This window comes from Trifolium pratense, linkage group LG2 (assembly GCF_020283565.1).
Source record: "Trifolium pratense cultivar HEN17-A07 linkage group LG2, ARS_RC_1.1, whole genome shotgun sequence".
Lineage (NCBI taxonomy): Eukaryota > Viridiplantae > Streptophyta > Magnoliopsida > Fabales > Fabaceae > Trifolium > Trifolium pratense.
The window spans coordinates 30450434-30472670 of record NC_060060.1 but is presented as its reverse complement, the minus strand read 5'-3'; the positions used below and the strand labels follow the sequence as shown (position 1 = coordinate 30472670).

Sequence of the window (22237 nt, the reverse complement as noted above, 5' to 3'; positions counted from 1 at the left end):
AGTTTTTGTTATTGTTGGGTTTTGTTTTTCGAATTTGTTTATGCCTTTTCCTTTAGTGGAAATTTGTGGAATAGTGGTGAATGGTGAGAGTGGAAAGTACATAAAGGGAATGAAAATAGTGGTTGATAAATAAAGGAATAAAGAAGAGGGATAGGTCATAGATGTTATCACATCAAGCAACCTTTTATGCTATTATTTGTTTTTTATTTTGAATGATAAGAGTTTGTTTTCATTTATCAGGGGATTTGATATAGTGGAAGATAGCAATGATTAACTAATTTAATTGGTAAGAGTTTTGAGTTGTTTAAGTATGTAGTTAGAATTTCCATTTTGATTTGTGTGTATGAAAAAAAATTGATTATAAGAGAAGAATTCATCTTGTGTTTCACAAATTTCTTGATGAAAATTAATTATTGCTAACGACAATAAAAATTTAGTACCTATAATTTGATGGTAAATTCTAATATGGATCACTTGTCAAGTGGTTCATAGTGGATCAGTCATGAATAACATTATAATGAATACGAATTTTACAAAATCTACCGTTTGATTGAAAGTTTATATCATATAGATCATCCATAGAAAAATTTAGAAAAATTGAAAATCATTTGATATGTTATTGAGACACATCAAGATTAACGGTTTATTAAATAACGTAAATCTTAATGGGTCTCAATAACATATCAAATGATTTTCAAAAAAATTTAAAAAATTTATGGATGATCTATACGATATAAACTTTCAATCCAACAGTGAATTTCGTAAAATTCATATTCGGTAAATCACTTATCCATGGTAGACCACTTGTGAAAGTGATCCACCGTAACATTAGCCATAATTTGATAACTCAAAGATGTGCTTTAAGTTTACTTTTTAACATGCTTCATATAAAAAATTTTTGAAGAAGAGCTTCATATAAAATTACTTCAATAGATAAATCCACGGAGGAAAAAAAACTTGTTTAATCAACACAATTCATATCAACAAGGTGAGGTGTCTCGTAGATTTTGTTGAGCTCAATGGAGGAGGGAAATATTTTCTTTCATTCAACAAAGATCGTATCAGCAAAGGGAAGTGTGTTGCCTTCAGAAGAAAAATGTTTACTCTTTATTTATTCTAAGTTGCTTCTAGCCCCCTCAAAATCTAATTTTGCCCTTAAACCTCCATTTGGAAGTTATGTTCCAAACTTGATATTGTTTCGGAACGTAACTTCCAAAACAATTTCACATTGACACAATTTGAAATCTATTTTCTGAACCATGTGCTTTTATTAGGATAGTTTGAACTCAATTGTTACACATATATGCTCTAATGGCCTCATAGGATTGTTATGTTCAATTTCATCGATGAATATCTCACATGCCTAATAATCTAGTTCTTCATTACCTTTTTATTCTTATGAACAAAGTTTTAGATTTGAATCTCATAAATGTGTTCTTCATTCCCTTTTTTATAAAATTTAAAAAATAAAAAAAAGGAAACAAATTGATGAAGTTGGAGTTGGAGAAAATTTGATGAGATTGAATTCCAACCTCATTGGTTTGTAACACAATTAAGATAGCAAATTGCAATAGTCTCACATTGTGTAATAATGATATGTACACTTTCACGTTCATTTCAATAATAACAAAACAACAGTTTAGAAGATAAAATTCGAATTAGATATGAATTTAAATGGTTCAGATTATAATTTCCGAACTGGGTTTAAGGACAAAATTGGACTTTAAGACGACCTCAGAGCAACCTAGGGGCCTAAAGAGCAAAATTCTGAAAGAAAAAATGAGGTGTCTTGTAAACCTTGTTGGGCTCAACAAGAGAAAGGCCCAAAAACAAATGGGCTGTAAGATTCACTTAGCTACTCACATGTACAAATATAAGAGGAGAACCCTAAGGTAATCCTCCACTATCAACTCATGTAAGATCTAGGGCAAAATTGTGAGACATGCGCCGCCACCATCGATGGTGGATCGAACTCGTAGATCACATTCTTAAACATGTGATCTTGGTTAAACTTTATCTCGAGTTTTAGATCCATCGCCTCAATCATGTTAGCATCCTCAAAACCTAACATTTATCATGTCGTTGGTCGTTGTTGCCCGCCTTTGATCGTCTCAAATCATCGCACCAAAGCCTTGTCTTTCTCCGCCAAAAATCAAAATGGTAACATCAACATTAATTTTGATAGAGGACGTCGCTTAACTTAAATGTCAATTAACACATTTTCTCTCTTTTGCAGATCTAATACTTTGATACATGTTGAAGATCTCGATCGATATGGAAACAATGCTTGTAAGAGGTATCTCAATCCTTTCAAAACATTTATTATGAGCATTGCTAGAAGCCATAAAATAATAGTTCTTCATGTATCATTTTCTTCATTAATTGAATCTCTAAGATAGTTGAAAAGTCATTGATTAAGTGGCTCCTCATTTTGATCGACGAATTGAACTCGAAGATCAGATTCTTAAACATGTGATCTTGATCAAACTTTATCTTGAGCTTCAGATCCGTCTCCTCAGTCATGTTAGCATCGTCAAATATTGGCATCTCTCATGTTTGGTCGCTACTATTCACCCTAAGTCGTCTTGAATCATCGCACCAAAGTCCAGCCTTCCTTCAACCAAAATCGAAATGGTAACGTCAGCATTAGTTTTGGTGGAGGACATCACTTGGTTTAAATATCAATTAACATTGTTTCTCTCTTTTGCAGATCTAATACTTCGGTACTTGTTGAGGATCTCGATCGACATGGAAGCAATTCTTGTAAGAGGTATTTCTGTCCTTTCAAAACATTTATTATGAGTATTATCAAAAGATATGAAATAATAGTTGTTCTCGTATCATTTTCTTCCTTACTTGCATCTATAAGATAGTTGAAAAGTCGTTGATTGAATGAATACTCATTTTGACGGTTGATATTAATTCCTTACTTGCATCTCTTAAATTACTAGAAAAATAAAAAATAAAAAATGTGAATAATTTTTAGATCTCTCTCTCCTTTTTTTTCATTAGCTATATGTCATGTTTAAATTATTATTTAATTAAACTTAAATCTAAAATACTTACGTTTATACTATCGGATACACAGACTGTGTTAAGTTGTGATTGGAGAACAACAAAAACAACTCGCACAAAATCGTACATAAAGAAGAGAATAGGTCTAACAAATCTTTCTCTCCCTTTCATTTCTCTTTTTTCTTCCTCCTCCATTATACGTCGTGTAACAAGCTACGACACAAAATCTCAAAAAATAATGCAATTTTTTTTTTAAGCAAAAATAATGCAAGGTTAAATTCTTGAACATTGCAACATTAACAAAAATTCCAACCAACCAACAGAGAAATGACAAGAAATCCCACCAAATATGCATTCACCTTTCATCCACATTCACAAATCTACTAAAGACTCTCAAAAAGCCTTCACTTAAATCCTTCCTCGCCTTAAATTTTAACTCATGATGGTGATGCCATGAAAATTAGACAGTGAATCAGAAGAGAAAATCACATAATAAAAAAGAAATAAGAGAAGGAAATCATAGGACCCTAACTAGCTCTTGTCACGTGGACTTGCTCACGAGTGGTGGTTCCGGTAACACAGACAGTTGAACACCCTTCACGATGGTTGCTGGTGGCATGAGACACAATAAGTGTGTCATCTGAAGTATGCATCTTCAAGGTTGTGGATAGCAGTCGTGCGACAACACAAGACTTTTGGGCCAAAGGTGGGGGAAGGAGTCATTGTTACTCTTTGTTTAAAACATATGGAGGGAAGAGAGCAGAGAATAGACAGGAAGAGCACATGGGGAGAGGAAAACAGGCAGAGGTGTGATCTAATGTATAAAATGTATCCCATGGTGACCCACCGGTGAGGGACTTCATGGAGCCTGCCACAGAAACAATGCTCATTTACAAAAATATCCAACTCCATTATTCATCTGTCACATTAGTAGTGAATGTGATAGTCACAGTTGAATAATTGATGATAACTATAGTAGGCTGCTTATATGAAACAATAATGCAACCTCATCTTAAAGGCATCCTGCCAAATCTTTATTCAAAACATAAATACCACCAACAACCCCTTTGAGAAGAAATAAATTATGTGCTTACAAAAAGCATCAAATTTGAAAGGGAAAAATGTAGAAAAGTCAACAAAATATAAGGGAAGGTCATTCTTTCAGATTTCAATAAGAAACCTGTCATAATCCTTGTCCATGACTAGTTTCTATTTTCATTATTATAGACTCCTTACCACAACTTAAATGTTGAAAGAAAGTATAACTTGTTCTTAAGATTCACACTTGAGATCAAGTTAAAAAGAATGCTTGAAGCACCTAGTAAATATGCCACATATGAACCAAGTGAAAAGAAGCTGGCAAAATAGTATGGTACTACTAATTGAGACCGTTAAAGACTTCAAGATGAAAGCTTCCTTAGAGAAATTTAGTTTCTTTCAACTTTTTCAGTAGACGTACTTGAACTTGATGAACAGCGGGGACAAACTAGCGAAGATACAACTTGCTTTTTAGAAAATCTTTACCCGCTAAAATTTACAAAGGAGACATCATAAAAGTGTATGTTTGGTGTATCACAGTGGATATGTCAGAATCATGGTGACTCACCAATCGCCATGATTTTCCAAAAGGATGGTTTCTCTCCCAACCCCCCTCAATTCTTTTCTACCCCCCAAAAATTCAAGTTTGCCCCTTGCGGTTTGAAACATTTTTGCCAAAAAACTTCGGTTCGTATTCACCAAAGCCAAATATTAGACCATTTCGGTAACTGCAAACCGAACATTAGCGTTTTCGGTACACAAAAAACGAACGTCAGTTTGTTCGGTATCTGCGAACCGAAATGTCATAGATTTCGGTACGTTGGTCGCTGGAATTAGGTCATTTTCGGTAGAAGTTTACCGAAATAATTGTTTCGGTACCTGCGAACCGAAATGTCCCAGATTTCGGTAAGTGGTTACCGAAATTTATCAGAATGTCAGCTTATTTCGGTTTGTATAAACCGCAGTACCCCCCAGGGGCAAAAACGGAAATTCAGGGGGTAGAAAAGAATTGAGGGGGGTTGGGAGAGAAACCATCTTCCAAAAGCTATACTCGGTAGCTTCTGTAAAATCACGGCGTGTCACCTATGATTCTGGCATACCCACTGTGATACCAAACACATGCTAACACAAAAAAATCACGTTGGAAGTATCTAAACGTGCGTCCAAGGGTCACAAATGTGTATCCACACTAAGCCTATTTCTAAGAGGGAAAAGAAGCACAAGCAGAGGGGACCCAAGTTATGTGCAGCTGGCAGCTTGGGCCAGCAGAAGCAGTGTTGTCAATCGCAGAAAATGGCGATTTGATCCAATTTCGCTATGCTGCAGCTGAGGGGACCCAAGTTATGTGCAGCTGACTACATTGTATAAATTATACAAAATAGTGTATTACAGAACAATAGAAACTTTTTTAAATTTCGCTATATACCCGCTATTTAACAATAATTAGCAGAGGTCATACAATGTGAAGATGACAGTAAGCTAAGCAATGCCCGGTAAATATTAAAAGAAGCAGCAAAGAAAAAAGAAGCAGTTTGTTAGTGGTATAAGCTAGTTTGTTACAGAAACCAAACAGAAAAAAGAAGCAGCAAAGAAAAAAAAGGAAAAGAGGAACCAGTCTTTGACGGCGTAAGGAACAGTGGAAGCGATATTTTTTAGGTATTAGGTATCACTCAATCATCTCCTTCATTATTCATCTCTCATATCATAATATATATCATTCTCAATATTTATCACTAGTAGTAACAATCCAGTAGAACCCAACAATGAACCAAAACTTAAATAGTAATAAGAGTTGTAAAGTGATTTCAAAGTTGTTACTTCCTGAAGACTTGATGATTGATATTTTTACTTTGGTTCCTCTTAATTGCCTCATTAACTCTGCAAGATATGTATGCAAACTTTGGGCTGCTACTATTGACAGTTCCCATTTTACTGAAGCGTATGAGCGTCGTGCACGTTCTAAACATGATCTATATGTCGAAAATACAACATATACCAAACACATATGCCATTGGACTCGTGAAAATACCAGTTAGTTGGCACTTTGATAAGCAGAGGAAAGTAAACAAACCATACACGGCCATTGCTTATTCAAACAATCACTAGTTCCAAGTTTAGGCCTGGAAGAGGAAGCCTAACAATTAACCAGGATTAAGTGAACGAAAAGAAGACACGTGCAAACCGACATTCTACTGAATTCAACTTTTTTCAGTTCATAACAATTGAACAAAGGGAAACAACTAGCAAGATACAACTTATTTATTTCTCAGAAAATATTTGCCTTTACAAAACAAGAAAGCGAAGTCACAAAAACACCAAAGAAAAACACTAGAAGAAACAACATTTAAGAAAGGAATCAAGCCTTGTGAGTTGTGATCTCTCGCTAGGATAAAACATGAACATCACAAAAACAAAACACACAAATGCATTCAGAGAATCACTAACAAGCATGGTTAGTGTGCCGATAGATAATGCCTGCACATAATAAGTAAGAATTAAATGACTGTTCTGCATACAGTCTATAGTCAAGGACCGCACCAAACTAACAACATGCATTTATTGGCACGGGTGCATGTGTGTGATGTGATAAAAAAAAACCTGAATGAATAATACAATACATCCTTCCTAATCTATATGAGATAAATTAACCGCCCTCGCATTTTTTCAAAAAGCAAAGTAACAAGGTTGTTATAAGACTAACAAAGATAACAATTCACAAAAGATCAGGTCAGTTCACCAGGAATTTGTGCAACAAGTAATAAAATACAAGTAGCACCTACATTGTACAACAACAAAAAGAAATCAGACACCTAAAAGACTAATGACACTTAACCTTATCATCTGCAACAACATTAAGAATTGGTAAGCTATTAAGGAACTCATCAAGCCCTTCAAAAAACCCAATTCCTTCAATATTATCCTCAGCATTTCCAGTCCCATTCACATTCCCTTCTTTCATTCCAGCAGCAGCAGCTTCTTCCACCTCATTGCTAAACTCCACATTCAAATCCAACTTACCCAAATTTCCAGCACCCCTCCTCCTAGAACCACTCAACACAGCTCTCTTACTAGCTTCAACATTCGACAGCATTCTAGGCGCAGAAGCAGCATCAACAGCCTCACCATCAACCACATTATCACTATCACCACCATTATCATTTCCAGCATTACCATTCTGAACCACCCTCCTTGGCCTATCAACCGGTCTCCTTTCATCACCAGCACCGCCACCAAAAGTCCTTCTTCTCCTCCTCCTCCTCCTACTCGTCTTCTTCCCTGAGGTACCATTCCCATTCCTCCAATCATCATCATCAGTATCATCCTCAGTTTCATCCGAAAGCTCCGCAAACGCCGCACATGTATCATGATCATAATAGCTAACAGGCCCCTTCCTAGCATTCTTCTTGGAATTACCAGGGCAAGGAAACAAAGGAGAAATAGGGTTCCATTCCGAAGTCGACCCACTGATATCCTTAAAATTTCCAGTAAATCCTAAAGGAAAATACCCAAAGCTGCAAAACGAACCGCCGTCTTTCCCCCCATCATCTTCACTAAGCTCTGGCGGTGCCCGCACGGCCAACCCATGAAACCCCCTCCTACAATTCTGACACCGGAGAGTACAATCCTCATAAACCTTAGGATACTCAAACATGCCAAAACAGTAAGGACACGCTGTCCAGAAACTTCCACCGTCAGTTCCACCCTGCCTATCCACAGCAGGCTCAGGCCTGGGCCTAGGCCCAGTAGGCTCATCAGCATTGTCATAACTCGGCTCATTGTTCTGCTCCTCATAAATTACCCTGTCTTCATTAGTTGACCTAGGGTTTTTCCTCTGATTGTGACTTTGATTGTGATTCACTTGAACCTGAGGATGAGGAGGTTGAATCTGTTGCGGCTGTTGCGGCGGCGGTGGTGAAGGAGGTTGAAAAAACTGCTGTTGCTGTTGCGGCGGTGGTTGAATCGGTTGTTGTTGTTGTTGTTGCTGCTGTGGTGGTGGCGGTTGAGTAAGAAAATGAAGCTGTTCATCATAAATAGCTTTCTTATGCGGATTTGAGAAAATCGACCAAGCATCATGAACAAGTGAAAAAGCGTGAGCAGCATAAGCGAAAGGGTTCCGATTAGGGTCAAGGAGGATAGCAAGGCGGCGATATTGATCAGCGATATACTCAATGTTCTGAGTATAACGAATGATTTGAAGAACGGCGTAATAATCAAGATGTTCTTTGATCCTCGCTTCACCGGCTAACAGAGTATCGATAACGGCGATAAGAAGCTCCGTTGCTTCGAATCTCGGGTCGGATTCTCTTGCCCGAATAGCGAATGAACGGGCACCGTGTAGATCACGCGCGCTGAGAAGTTTGTTTGCTGTGTATAACCATCGTTCAGCTTCTCCTCTGTTTGTTCCATCCATTTTTTTTTTTTTTACAGAGAAAACGCTTGTGGTTTGATATTGCTAAATCTGAATTGGTACTTCACTACATGCATTGAAATGGAAGACAGAGAGATTATATGAGACTTGGAAGGACAATAATGGACATGGATTGACTACATGCAAGGTGTGTAGGTGAGGGTAGTTTGGTCATTTAGATGCTAGTATACAAACGAGTATCACATGGGGTTTGGGAGTGAGAGTGTGGAGTGTGATGATAGTGTAGTACTACTTGACATTGACCTTGACCTTATGTTAACATGGAAAAAACAACATAACTTTGTGGGTTTTGTTGTGGGCTTGTGGGGATGTAAGAATAGACAAATTTAGAAAAAGTATGACGAGGGTAGCTTTGTTTCTAAATTTGACTTACCAACTCAAGGATTTATAGATATTACGGCTTATTTTGTCATTTTCAGTCTCTTATTTTATTTTTACCGAATAACGTAAATTTATGTGAGATCTATATAATTAGTTTAGATTCGTACAATACTAATTTGATATGGTGTTGAGAAGAGTGTGTTAAAAAGAGCAAATTCTAGTAATTTATGCAACTGTTGATAGATTCTGTGATCGAATGTCATTAGATAAAATAGCTCAATATGAAAGATTTCGCTTGTGTTCTGGAGATTTCTGATGTGAATTCGGTAGGAGCAAGATCTCTCTCTGCCCTTGAGTGGTTTTTCTCTTTTGGTTGTGGATTGCGTGAACTCGTACTGGTACTAATCATGATATACACAGCAAACAAACTTCTCAGCGCACGTGATCTACACGATGCCCGTTCTTTCGCTATTCGGGCAAGAGAATTCATCCCGAGATTTGAAGCAACGAATCTTCTTCTCACTATTATCGACACTTTGTTAGCCGGTGAAGCGAGGATCAAATAACATCTCGATTATTACGATGTTCTTCAAATCATCCGTTATACTCGAAACATTGAGTACACTGTTGATGAGTATCATTGTCTCACAATCCTCCTTGACCCTTGTCGTAACCCTTTAGCTTATGCAGCACATGCTTTTTCTCTTGTTCATGATACTTGGTCTATTTTCTCAAATCCACACAAGAAATCTAGTTATAACGAAAAACATCATTTTCCCACTCAATCGACACTGCCGCTTCAACCAATTCAACCTCCACAACTGCAATTATTTTAACCTCGTACAACTCCATTGCCACCACAACCACAACATATTCGACATCCTCATCCTCGAGTTCAAGTTAATCAAAGGGTTGTTGTCTCCTCACTAAGTCCCCGTGAATTATCCCCTCATCTTATTTTATTATTTTTTTAGATTCAGAAGAGTAGCAAACTTCTAATAGATTTAAGGCTTAATTAGTTTTTTGGTCCCTTAAAGATATTTTAGGTTTCACAATGGTCCCTTAAAGAAAAAAAGGTCCGGATTGGTCCCTTAAAGGCACATTTGTTTCTCAATTGGTCATTTCCGTCAATTTTTTACAAAAAATATTAGTTTTAGTAGACTGAATTGTGGATGTCATTAAGTGTAAGTGGTCCACCAAAAACCTTATTAATTTTTAAAATTTTAACCATTGGAATTTTTTGTTATATTTTGAGTTAAAATTTAACGGAAATGACCAATATGACAAAAATATATATCTTTAAGGGACCAATTCGGGCCTTTTTTTCTTTAAGGGACCAATCTGGACCTTTTTTTCTTTAAGGGACCATTGTAAAACCTAAAATGTCTTTAAGGGACCAATAAACTAATTAAGCCTAAATTTAAAGTTCCAATGTAGCTCTTTTGGCAAATTTCCTTTGGTGGGAGAGCATTACATACCTAAATCATCGTCCAAATCAATATGAATAAACTTTGGTTTAGGTTTCGAACTACTCACAATTGCGGATTATAATCAACGGATGAACGAACAATAAAAAAAAATCAAAATTGAAGAAAAAGTGAAAATGAATTGAAATAGATGAGCGACTTATATGCTTGAAGGAAGACATATATTTCGAAATGGGAGAACAAGACTTATTAGGGTTTATAGATTTGCGTTCATTTTGTGAAGAATTTTCACCACTTGATCAATGTCTTCTTCATTGAAGTCGAAGACTTGAATTTTGTGGATTGAGGTAGACGGTGGGCCTCGAATCATCGAGCATTGAGTCACGGCTATGAATAAAAATAAAAAGTTAAAAGTGGAAGGAAATAAAAAAAGTGAATTATTTGATACACATATTATGTGAATATGTATTTATACATTTGTTGAGACATTTGTTGAGGTGAATAATTCTGATTGGTTTACAACTAGTATTTATTAATATTAATTTTTCTATATTAAATACTACAGTATTTACGAACCGATCACAATCATTCATCTAAGCCGTGTACCGATAGATATTCATATAATATACTTAATGAATTGTTTACCGATAAAAAAAACAATAAATATTTGTCAAAAAGTAATAAGAAAAGGGAAATTGAACAAACACATTTTCTTCTCCCACCCAAATCCCAAATTCACATAAAACTCGCATTTCAGTACTATTTATCGTTACCGAGTTTATCGCTCACTCGCTCAATGACTCAGCGCCCACCGTCTTCCTCAATCAACAAATTCTCAGTCTACGATTTCGACGAAGACGACGCTCATCAACCCGTGAAAAATCTTCACAAAATGAACGGGAAATTCATAAACCCTAAGAAGCCCCGTTCTCCCATTTCAAAATACGCGTTCCTCCAAGCATGTAAGTTACTCATCTCTTTCAATTCCTTTTCATTTTTCTTCAATTTTGATACCTTTTTTTCCGATTGTTCGTTCATTCGTTGATTCTAATCCGCAGTTGCGGGTGGTTCAAAACCTGAATCAAAGTCTATTCCCGTTGATCCAATTGAACTGGACGATGATGATTTAGGTATGTAACATGTAATTGTGTATATTCATGCAAAAATATTTCGTACATTTTCAATTGCTCGGTTTAGGTTTCGTTAACTTTCTGTAAATTTCTGTGTGATTTCGAAGATGTAGAAGAAGAAGCTAAGGGCTTGCCGGAGAAAGCTGCAAACAAACCGGTAGAGGTTGACGATGACGATGATGATGATGCTGGTGATGATGATGATGATGCTGGTGATGATGATCAAGGCATGAATGCCGATGCGTGTTCAATTGATTCACCACTGCATTATTCTGCTTATAGAGAGATGTCTGGCTATGCTGACTCTGCAGATAGCGATTTTGACTTGAAAGTAATTATTCAGTTCTTATTTTTGTCTTATCTTTTTATTTTCATTTGATCACGTTTTCTTTACTTAGAGGGTTATTGTTTATTACCACTGATTTAATTTTGATTCAGCATCAGTCATTTGATATGGTTTCTGACGAAGACGATGATAGCAGTCATGATAGTAGTGAAGTGAGTTCGTCGTCAAATTCTACTTTTAATCCATCAAAATTTCAAGGTATTTTTGTTCATGCTTTAAGATTTTCTAACTGACATTGCAGTGTTCTTATTTATATAGTCAGTTATAAGTCTGGCTTATTTTAAATTGGTTTTCCATTCACGAATTGTTTTGTGTTTTTTGTGATTTCAGGCTGCTTTGAAGACGAGCTAGTGCAGGATGATTCTGCTGCATTTAAAATTGTAAGTGTATTTGTCATGTTTATATGATCAACTGCGTAGTAGTGTTTCATACCTGCTAATGGCTGTAATCTGCGGACGCAATATGTAAAATCTTTGGTTTTATTACGAAAAAATTTAACTTTGTTCTTCTGATATATCTCTTTTGCTTTAGGGGTAAATTAAAGAAAACATTAATACACATGTTAAACAATAGTGTTTTGACCGTGGAAGTGGTATAGACCAAGAGAGAACGAAAGAAATAATTGAGGTAGGTGGGGAGGGGAGAAGTAAGAGATGGAGAAGACAATAAGCATGAGTGTGTTGTAATAAAAAAAAAGATTTTTTTTCTTCCCCTTTCTAATGTTGTGGAACATGCGATAGAGTGATGTCCATAATTTCAAAATTTACATAAATTTGGAACATGTAACTCAAAAGAAGTGTAGATAGAAAATAATAAAATTAAATGAGCTGAAGGCAGGTGTGATGTTTAGCAATGGATCATTATTCTGCACTTCCTTGTTCTCCTGTTTCTCTTAAATATGTTGGTTTTTTAGCCTTATGGTTCCTGCAATTGGTTTGGTCAGCTTGTGTGATCTAATCTGGTATAACTCAGTCACTTTTAAAAATAAAGTTTCTGAACAACTAAATTTTAGTTGTATATGTAGGTTGTAGGTTTTCAATTGGAATTATTTTTATTTTGTACCGAAATATTTTGTACTCAATCTTGTTCTTTCATGCATTGAAAATATATAACTTTATAGCACAGGGACATCTTATTTTTTAAAATGTTAGATAGCTCTGGTTAACTGTCCTAGTTTCTCTTCTCAATGTGCAGGATGACATAGAAAAGGTGGTTGCTGTTTTCCCTGATTATATTCAATACGAGGAATTATATTCCACCAGTTCTCGGTTAATATTCTCGTGCGGCTCCCTGAGACTTGAAGGTCCAACAAACAATCAAACTGGGAAAACTTTTAAAATTGAATGGGAAACTGAAGATATTATAAAAATTGAGTCATGCTGGGTTGGAAAGGTAAATTGTTCATTTATTTACTTTTATATTAATCCCTCAGTGATAAATTTGATTGTCTTCTGTCTGTAGATTGAAACAGCATTGATCAACCTTTTCCTTAGATCAAAAGATTCTGAAGAAGTTGGCATTACAAATGAAAAACCAGGTGCGTCTGCTTTTGAAAATAATATCAGTGATCTTTTTATGTCAGTATAGGTCTAATATCCTTGATCTGCTTATACTAGTGACACTAGCAGGTATACAGTGTAATCAATTGGTTGGGTATTGTTTGCTAAGTTAATTTGAATAACAGAATGAGCAAAAGGAAGAATATTTCTTACTCCTCTGATAGTTAATCACAATATTTCCTGATTGTGTGTTTGGGAAATCTTGCAATAGTTGAAGGATTTGTATTATTGTGGATTTAGCCTCTGGTTCTTGGCTTTTGAAGGCTATAATGAATACAGATATTTTCTAGGCCTCTATAGTTTAGATCCAAGTTTGTTGTGTAGACGATGGATGGTGTTAATGTTCAATTGACAAAAATCAACCTATTTTTTGTTCCTTGTCCAATTTTTTTAAAATTTAGGAATGTTTATAGTTACTTCTTCAGTGTTTGACAAATTCCTATATGCGTACAGGATGCTTTGACTTATCCCTTTTCATCTGAATTATTGTTAATGCAGGCTTTAAGAAATTGAAATTTGCAGTTTATGATTTATATTGGCCCACGGCAGAAGAGGCTATCAAATTATTGGATATGAGATACACAGATCGCTGGAGTACTGTTTTCGAGTAAGAATTTTATTGTTTAAAACACCGGGGTGTAAATATCTTTTGTAAGTGTAGTGATGTTTGCCTTACTACCTAAATCAATGTTTTAAAAACCGGACCGGAGATCAAACTGGTGAGAGCTCCCGGTCACGGTTCAACCGCAGTCGATCCGGATTACTAATAATTAGCTAAATTAATAATATAAAAAATAAAATAAATATGTTCACAAAAAGCACTACTTTTTCACTAAGCCCAATAATAAACTAACATAATGAAAAGGAGGCCCATTAAGGTACACACTTTCACTAGCCCTAAATTAAGAAACCCTATCATATAAGAGACAAAATGGTGGTAACACAAACAACCTTCATACATCACTTCTTCCTATTTCAGTTCCTGTTTTTTGTTTGTTTGTTTAATTTGTAAGAAATCAAGGTTACGAATAGTAGGATCATGATTTTGAGTTCATTGGACTGGTTTAGACAAGCTTCTACCAACGAATATATACAGATGTGGATCTATCTATCCTTTTATCTCCTCTGACTTTATCCCCTTATCTTCCATCTCTGCTTCACACTCTTCCATTGACAAGTTTTTTTGCGAAAATAGTTATGTGTCTTTTTTCTAAAACCGGTACCGGATCAGCGGTTTTTATCTGGTTTTGACCGGTTTTTAACGGGTTATCTGATCAGCGGTTTTTAGGGGCTGACCGGACCAGACTCGTTCCCGGTTCAACCTCACATTTACCCGTATGCTTGTGTTGTGTCGTATCCACATTCAGGGACGGATCCAAAAACTTACTATACGGGGGGCCGAAAATAAGAACAATTATTTTGACTCTTAAACATATATATTTTTTTAGTTATTTTGATTCTCAAACCCTCAAATTTATCTTTTGTTTGTTAGTTTGGTCCTCAAATATGTTTTGTATTAGTCGATTTGTCCAAAACATTACTAATAATAGACAGATTTGAAAATATTTTTATTATTTCAATACACTGTATTGACAACATCTCATATATTTAAAGAAGAAATCATTGTTTGCTCTCCTCATATATATACTATTTTTTATGCGTGTATTTTTATCATATTATAATATTATTTTATGTATGTATAATACTCAACTAAAGTGTTATAAATAGATAGTTGAGTTGAGACTTGATAATATTTATTATTATATACATATATGAGGGGGAGGGGGGGGCCTTGGCCACTGCCTGCCCCCCTTTGAATCCGTCCCTGTCCACATTGTACTATGTATCTCAGCTTCTTAGATACTTAACAATAACAAAGGTTGTTGTGCAATATTGCAAGGTGTTGATTAATATCGTTATTATATTTCCTTCATGCAGCATTAATACAGATAACTATGGAAATAATTCTGTAATAGGACAGGGCAATTTGTTGTCTCAGAGGCGTTATTTTCCCATGTAAGTTGAACAAACACTTCTTCCTCCATTGTTTGATATCCGTTGAACTACAATCTGTGTTACATCGAATGTTATTTGATAATTAACTTTTTAATTTTGATTTCTTGTTATGTTAATTTTTATGTTTTTTGCAAAAGGTTATGTTAATCTGTCAGTGCTGCTTGTCTATGTTATTTGCTCCGAGTCTTTGACTGTTATATGAGCCAGAAATTCTTGAGCCCTTTGAATTTGATAGAACTCTTCAACGCATGACTGAAGAGTTTCTATATACTATGTCAAGAACCAGAAAAGAACAAGGAGTTCGAATTAGGTGCATTGAAGAGTTCGATCCTTGTTCTCGTTGCTCATTATCCCAAACACGTTAAGTTTCTGCTTAAAGCAAAGTGTGCTCGGGCCTCAGGTTCTCTGACTTTACGTCAATTTTTTTGGGCGGGTTAGATATATAAATGAAAACTATTTTGAGCTTGTATTTAATAACACAAACTTTTTCCATGGTTAACTAATGATTTCAAAATTACACTGTGTCCTTAAACCTTTAGCTCGCTTTTTCCTGCCACTCCACGAAACTGTTTTCACAGTTAAAACTGTATAACTTCGGTGTTTTTTAGGACAACCTATTTTTGGTAATAGGACATTTTATCAGTGTTTTTTAAGACAACCTATTTTTTATACAGTTTTGATGAATCATTTGAGGAGGTTATTTATCCAAAGGGGGAACCTGATGCTGTTTCCATTAGTAAGAGAGATGTTGCACTTTTACAGCCAGAGACATTCATCAATGACACTATCATTGACTTTTATATCAAGTAAGTATGATAGAAGAAATTGTAACTTTCCGATGGATTTCATTAATGATGCTCTGATTCACTCCTATTCTGAAAGTAGTGTTTACCCTCTTTTGTCTCTCATTCATGCACACAAGCACTTTGCAATCTCATCACTTGTACTCCTCTCCACCCTTTAGCTTGAAAGTTAAATTAGTTATTGTTGATAGTGTTGCTCAACTATTTGTTTTACCATTTTCTTTTCAAATGGAATAACTCCTCGATGGTTTAGATATGCCTCATTATTTAAGGCTTCATATGAATTGGCATTTGCTGAATCTGGTGTATCTGTAGGTATTTGAAAAATAAGCTCCCAACTGATGAACAGAAGAGGTTTCACTTTTTCAATAGCTTCTTCTTTCGAAAGCTAGCTGATTTAGATAAAGATCCATCAAATGCTAATGATGGCAGAGCAGCATTTCAACGTGTACGTAAATGGACAAGGAAAGTTAACCTTTTTGAAAAGGATTATATCTTGATTCCCATAAACTACAGGTAAGAGCCTATAAAAGTATTTTGCTAGCAAATATGGTTTATGCAGTATCTTAAGAATAATTATTTATGTATCTTCATGACAGTCTTCACTGGAGTTTGATTGTAATTTGTCATCCTGGGGAAGTGCCATGCTTCAAAGGCAAGATATCTTTCATATAAGTTGTTATTTTATGGTTTATTTGGAAGATCTTCATTTTATTCGATTGTCTTGTAGATGAAGAAATTAAAGAATCTTCCAAAGTACCTTGCATCTTGCACCTGGACTCCCTGAAAGGAAGTCATAAAGGTCTCAAGAATCTTTTCCAAAGGTAGCTTGCTGATAGCCATGTCTGATATATAATCAATGTCTGTTTTTATAGTTTATGATAATTCGGAGGTTCAATAACAAAGATCTATTGCCCTCTTTTTTTCTTTAGATATTCATTCAATGCAAAAATTGAAATGCTTTGGTGGCCCAAATTTTGGCTGTTTAACTTATGCATTAAGATGGCAAATAAGGCAGGATATATATAACTAAATTATATCAACTGATGATAAAATAATTGGTAGATTTGTAGAGAAACAAACGTACCAACACCAGGTCATGAGTTTTTTTATTCTCTCTAGACTGGGCATTGCCTTTTAGTTGGAAAATTATTTTCACTCTTGAGAATATCTGCATGAGAATGTTCGGTTTTCATGTTTGGTACAACAGCTCAAAATATTTCTCATCCAACATTTTTGCTCAACATTCTCTCACTTTCATTCTTGTGGGGTAAGTGCATATGCTCCCATACTATGGGAAACGGCAACACTTTCTGTTGCCATGTTATCAAAACTGTTGCCATTTCTTTGCTTGTGGTGACCAACAGCCATTGTCCATCACTGCTGGTTTCCAATTTCCAACCGCCATTAAATGCTACTGTGGATTGACAATCAAATTCCGCCACCATCATTGATCACCACTGACCAGAATCCATCTACTTTTACTCTTCTCCAAAATCTAGTCGCACTTACAGCCACTTTCTGCCTCTGCTGTTGCTGATAGCAGAACTCAGCTATCCTCTGTTATTCCTAACTGTTGACTTTGGCCAATTCCATCAGACACTAAAATCTTGTCACCTACACCTAACAACAGTTAAGTGTGGTTGGTTACTTTGGCCATCATGCCAACCACTAATCAACAGAATCTGGCCAACAACCCGTCAATTATCTATGTCATTCCCAATTATGTTCTTGTAAGTTTCATAATCGGTGACCAAACAGCATAAAGCTTGTAGTGATATTTTATCCGAAGAAGAACCATGAGTTCAGATAGTTTGACAAGGCTGAGTCATTTCATTGAGCCACTGCACAAAATTATATTAACACAATGTAGTAAAAATGAAACTCAATAAAGTAAAAGCTTTTTTTGAGTGGATTTTATTTGCTTTCTGTTATCGCAGAGTCTGACAGTTCTTTTTTCCATATATTGTGAAATGACAGCTACCTGTGTGAAGAATGGAAAGAGAGACACTCCAATATGGTGGATGATTTTTCTTCTAAATTTTTACAGTTGCGGTTCATCTCACTAGAGGTAGTCTCTCTCCAAACAAATCTAACAAATTCAGTTCAAATTTTTATTGACTTCTGTTTTCCGACCCTATTTTTTTCAGCTGCCTCAGCAGGAGAACTTATATGATTGCGGTCTGTTTTTGCTTTACTATGTGGAACGATTTCTAGAGGAAGCTCCTATCAAATTTAACCCTTTCAAGACAACAAAGTTCTCCAACTTCGTGAGTGACTTAATATTGGATTAAAACTTGAATCAATGTGATATTCATTTTGAATTTTCAATGATATAATGGTGAATCTTCATTTTAATTTTACATTTCAAGCAGCATTGCTGTTAGTGGTATCTGGCATTGATGATTGTCTAATCTGGTTTTTTCCTGATTCCATTAAGTGCTATGTTAAATGAGAAAACTTTAGGACAATCACGACAACATGCTTGCTGCTATGGTCCTCTGATTTTCTAGGTTTTAGGAAGCAAACTGTAACTGAGGAATAGCAGTTTCTGAATGAGTTGTGGTCTCAGCCTTGTAAAAGTAGAAACCGCATAATCAATAAATACTTGTATTGTAAGCAATGATATATAATTGTTCCTTGGTGCATAATTTATTACATGAAATGCACGAGTTATACTTTTACTTGGTTACTTCATTCTTATTCCCTCCCTCTCCCCTTCTCCTGAAGATTGCAAGGCACTTCTATGCTTAAATTATTGGGAAATGCCGACAAGTGCCCTTATTCTGCACCTTGAAATTTTATCTCGGGAGTTGTGCATTCAACACCTTGAAATTTTGAAAATTGACTTTTTCTACATAAAAACTTACCACTTATTTCCTCTTTTGACTTCTTAACAAGTACCCTTAGGGAACTTGCTGCCTTGACCCTAAAATGTTCTATACATTATTGTATTATATTTTTTTTCTTTTGAGCCTGTCATATCAGTTTATATCTGGTGCTACTGCTCAATCATATCTTTTATGGATGACGCTAGCTTGCAGTTGAGTCACATTTGAACTTTTCTTTTCATTCTCAGTTGACTGGTAGCTGGTTCCCTTCGGCTGAGGCTTCGCTGAAACGATCTCATATACAGAACTTAATTTTTGAAATATTTGAAAATAGTTCTTTGCGAGCACCCTCTATTGATTGTCATGGCAAAGGTCCTCTCTCTGAAGTGCCCGGTGTTATGGAGCACAATGTGGAAGCAGATTTCTCCGGGGCTAGCTGTTGTCCTGCTACGTGGCATGGGAATCCTTCAAATGGCTCTACTGAGATTGATTTTCATTTCCCAATTGTTTCACCAACAAGAGTTGTACCATATTTAAGAGAACCTGATAATGTTTTCAAGGACTTGCAAGTCGCAGATGTATCTCCAAATTTCAATTCTCGGAAGATGTTAGTGTGTCATCAAAATGGATTATTGTCACCAATAGAGGTATTTTAATCATTGCAGTGATTATTTAATTGCTATTTATCTGCAGTATATTCCAACTCTTTTGGAATGTGTTTTCAGGATGTCTACTTGATGTTGTTTAATCCACCTTGAGTGTTTTCAGATTGACTACTTGATGTTTAATCTACCTTGAGTGAGAATCTGGGGTTGCACAATTGAGATCTATTATGTCGTCCTGTCCCATTTTCCCTTTACACATTTTTACCAAAACATAAAAGGAAGAGATTGAATGCAAGAAATCAAAGTGCCTCCTATACAAAACTTTCTCTCTATGATTTGGAATATAATGAATAGGAACAGATTAAAAGAATTGATGTACAATCAACATAGTTTAGCTTAATAAGTTGTACACTCTTGGGTTGAATGGGATGGCTTGCCAAGAACCTACTCATTCAAGAACATTACAATATTTAATTTAAATAAATAAAAAATACAATGAAATGGTTGGGTATTTTCATTGGTTTATAATTAGGATATTGTAATATATTATATCACAGGGTAGAACCATTTGCAAAACAAAAATTCACAGGGTAGAATGTGAAGTTTAGAGTCCTATCAAATGCATAGGAATAGTTCTCAATTTCCTTGTCCCCTCTTTTTTTTTTTTTTTTTTTTTTTTTCCAACAAGCAAATTGGTAAGAATAAAGAGAAAGTAAAATGGCTACCTGGTTATTTTTCTGGTTAGAGTTTTGTTAAATTAATGGGGAACAATATGAAGCAACACACACTAATGTATATGTCTTTTGCACACACAAAAATGTTTCTAGTCCCACCTGCAGAACTTCACATTTCGTTACTCTGATGCAGGAAACTGAAGAGTTTGGTGACGATGTAGAGAGAGCAAATTCTCAGGCAGGCATTTTGGCATCTGGTTTACCATCCACATCATATATAGGTAAAGATCATAGAGCATCAGAAACAACACAGCAGGGATTCTCTATCAATTTTGCGGAACCTGTCGAGGGCCTTTCACATTCAAGAACAACTGCTATATCTTGGAACAAACTGGATTCAGGTACTCTTGAAGACCAGCTTCTGGAGAAAATGGAAGAGTCTAACATTCCAAACAAGATAGTTGTTAAAGATTCTCATGAGTCAAATGACGGGAATGAGATTCATGTTATTCAAGATTCTCAAGAGTCAAATGACCGGCACGAGATTGATACATGTGTGAAATCTCAAACCTCATTCCAAGATAATATAAATTCTGTGACCCATCAAATACTGGATTTGGCTGATAATACTAGTGTTGAAGATGATAGTCTAGTGGGCAAGAGAAAATCACTAGCATCCGAATCTCTAGAACAAGATGACAAAAGGCGGACGCTAATGAATGAAACAGGTGGTACAAGTCGGCGTTTCACAAGGAGGATGGTAAAAGAAACATGTGTTTAATCTAATGTGATGTGAATAGTGTTGTTAGCAGCAGCAGAAAATGTTAATAGGAAAATTAAATGTTAATATTTTGATTTGGAAGCATTAACCCGGAACTGAAGACTCAGGCAGAAGAGAAGTATGAGTAGATTTAAGAACCGTGTTGGTACCAATGCGTGCCCATTGATTAGTGAATCTTTTTATGCGTAGACATATGCTTGAGTTGCCTCACATCTACAGGATGACGTACAAAAATGTTGATACCTCTTTTTTTGTAGTTTTGGTGGGACTGGCAAACTATAGACACTGCCGCTCAAACTTTTAGTGTAGATATATCAAGTGTTCCATAGGAAATTGGATTATGTATCACCAGAATGGGTGATTAATCGTAGGTCAGTCTTAAGGCTTATAACTTATTCATTGGATTGGACAAATTTATCAGCTTGTTTAACCAAAGGAAGTGTTTGGTAAACAAACTTATCTATATGTGGTCAATACGTATAATTATTTGAGATGCTACTTAAGCTAATGTTTGAATTTATTGATTTTAGTTTTTTTTTTTTTTTTTTTTTTTTTTAAAAAAAAAATTCCCTTCTTTTTACCGTTTTGTAAAAGTAGCTCGGTTGGTAGCTACTAGTGATATTATTAGAGGGGTGATTCTTCACTACTCTATATTTAATAGTATGTTAGGCTAGCCACAAGATTATTGAAAGAAAAAAAAAATGAAGGTGAAATCTTAACCACTCCCTCATTCTTAATGCGCATTAAATCACACTACGTTTTTTTATGATTATCAGAAGAAAAAAACACTACGTTTTTTTACGGGATTCTTTCAACAGTACATTGAGTTCTTTAGCATTATATTTTTTGTTAAGAGTGTTAAAAGTCTTGCATTTGATAAAGTATGGTATGGCAACATGTTATAAATGGTGTAGTTCTTACTTTATAATTCGATTTTGTAAAGATGCATTTGTCCTTGAGTTATTTGGTTGACCGCTCATAGTGTTACACTTGACAAATCCCCTTGTGGGCTTCTGCCATGTAATATCAATTGTTTCATATGTACCCTGCATGTATGGATAATCTTTATGCGCTTTGTGTATATCAGCCAATATATTATGTACTTGATCTACAATAGATTGTGCATTAAAATGAGAAGAACAAGCACAAATGGCTGTCCAACTATTCTCAGAAGAGGAGTGCTAGGGTCACATTTTGTGAGGACAAACCTGTATTTTCACTCCTTTTTAATTAACCCAATTTATTTTTTTAGGCTTAATTAA

At 35.4% G+C, this 22237-nt stretch overlaps 2 protein-coding genes across 5 annotated transcripts; one reads left to right on the top strand and one right to left on the bottom strand.

Moving 5' to 3' along the window:
* Positions 1-6765: 6765 nt before the first annotated feature.
* LOC123910047 lies at positions 6766-8738 on the bottom strand. The gene has a single exon (XM_045961074.1). It carries the CDS (start codon positions 8462-8464, stop codon positions 6872-6874), a length of 1593 nt encoding a protein of 530 aa, XP_045817030.1. The 5' UTR covers positions 8465-8738; the 3' UTR covers positions 6766-6871.
* Positions 8739-10920: 2182 nt separating this feature from the next.
* On the top strand, positions 10921-21167 carry LOC123907373 (probable ubiquitin-like-specific protease 2B). Of its 4 annotated transcripts, none has more exons than XM_045957603.1 (17): positions 10921-11192; positions 11289-11360; positions 11474-11691; positions 11805-11904; positions 12037-12086; positions 12901-13098; positions 13168-13243; positions 13764-13872; positions 15204-15281; positions 15956-16087; positions 16400-16600; positions 16684-16739; positions 16815-16908; positions 18065-18155; positions 18235-18354; positions 19164-19562; positions 20388-21167. In XM_045957603.1, exons 1-17 carry the CDS (start codon positions 11027-11029, stop codon positions 20973-20975), a joined length of 2748 nt encoding a protein of 915 aa, XP_045813559.1. In that variant the 5' UTR covers positions 10921-11026; the 3' UTR covers positions 20976-21167. The 4 variants fall into 4 exon arrangements, with proteins under 4 accessions (XP_045813559.1, XP_045813558.1, XP_045813557.1 ...); XM_045957602.1 differs by having other exon boundaries at positions 11799-11904; XM_045957601.1 differs by having other exon boundaries at positions 11468-11691.
* Positions 21168-22237: the final 1070 nt, after the last annotated feature.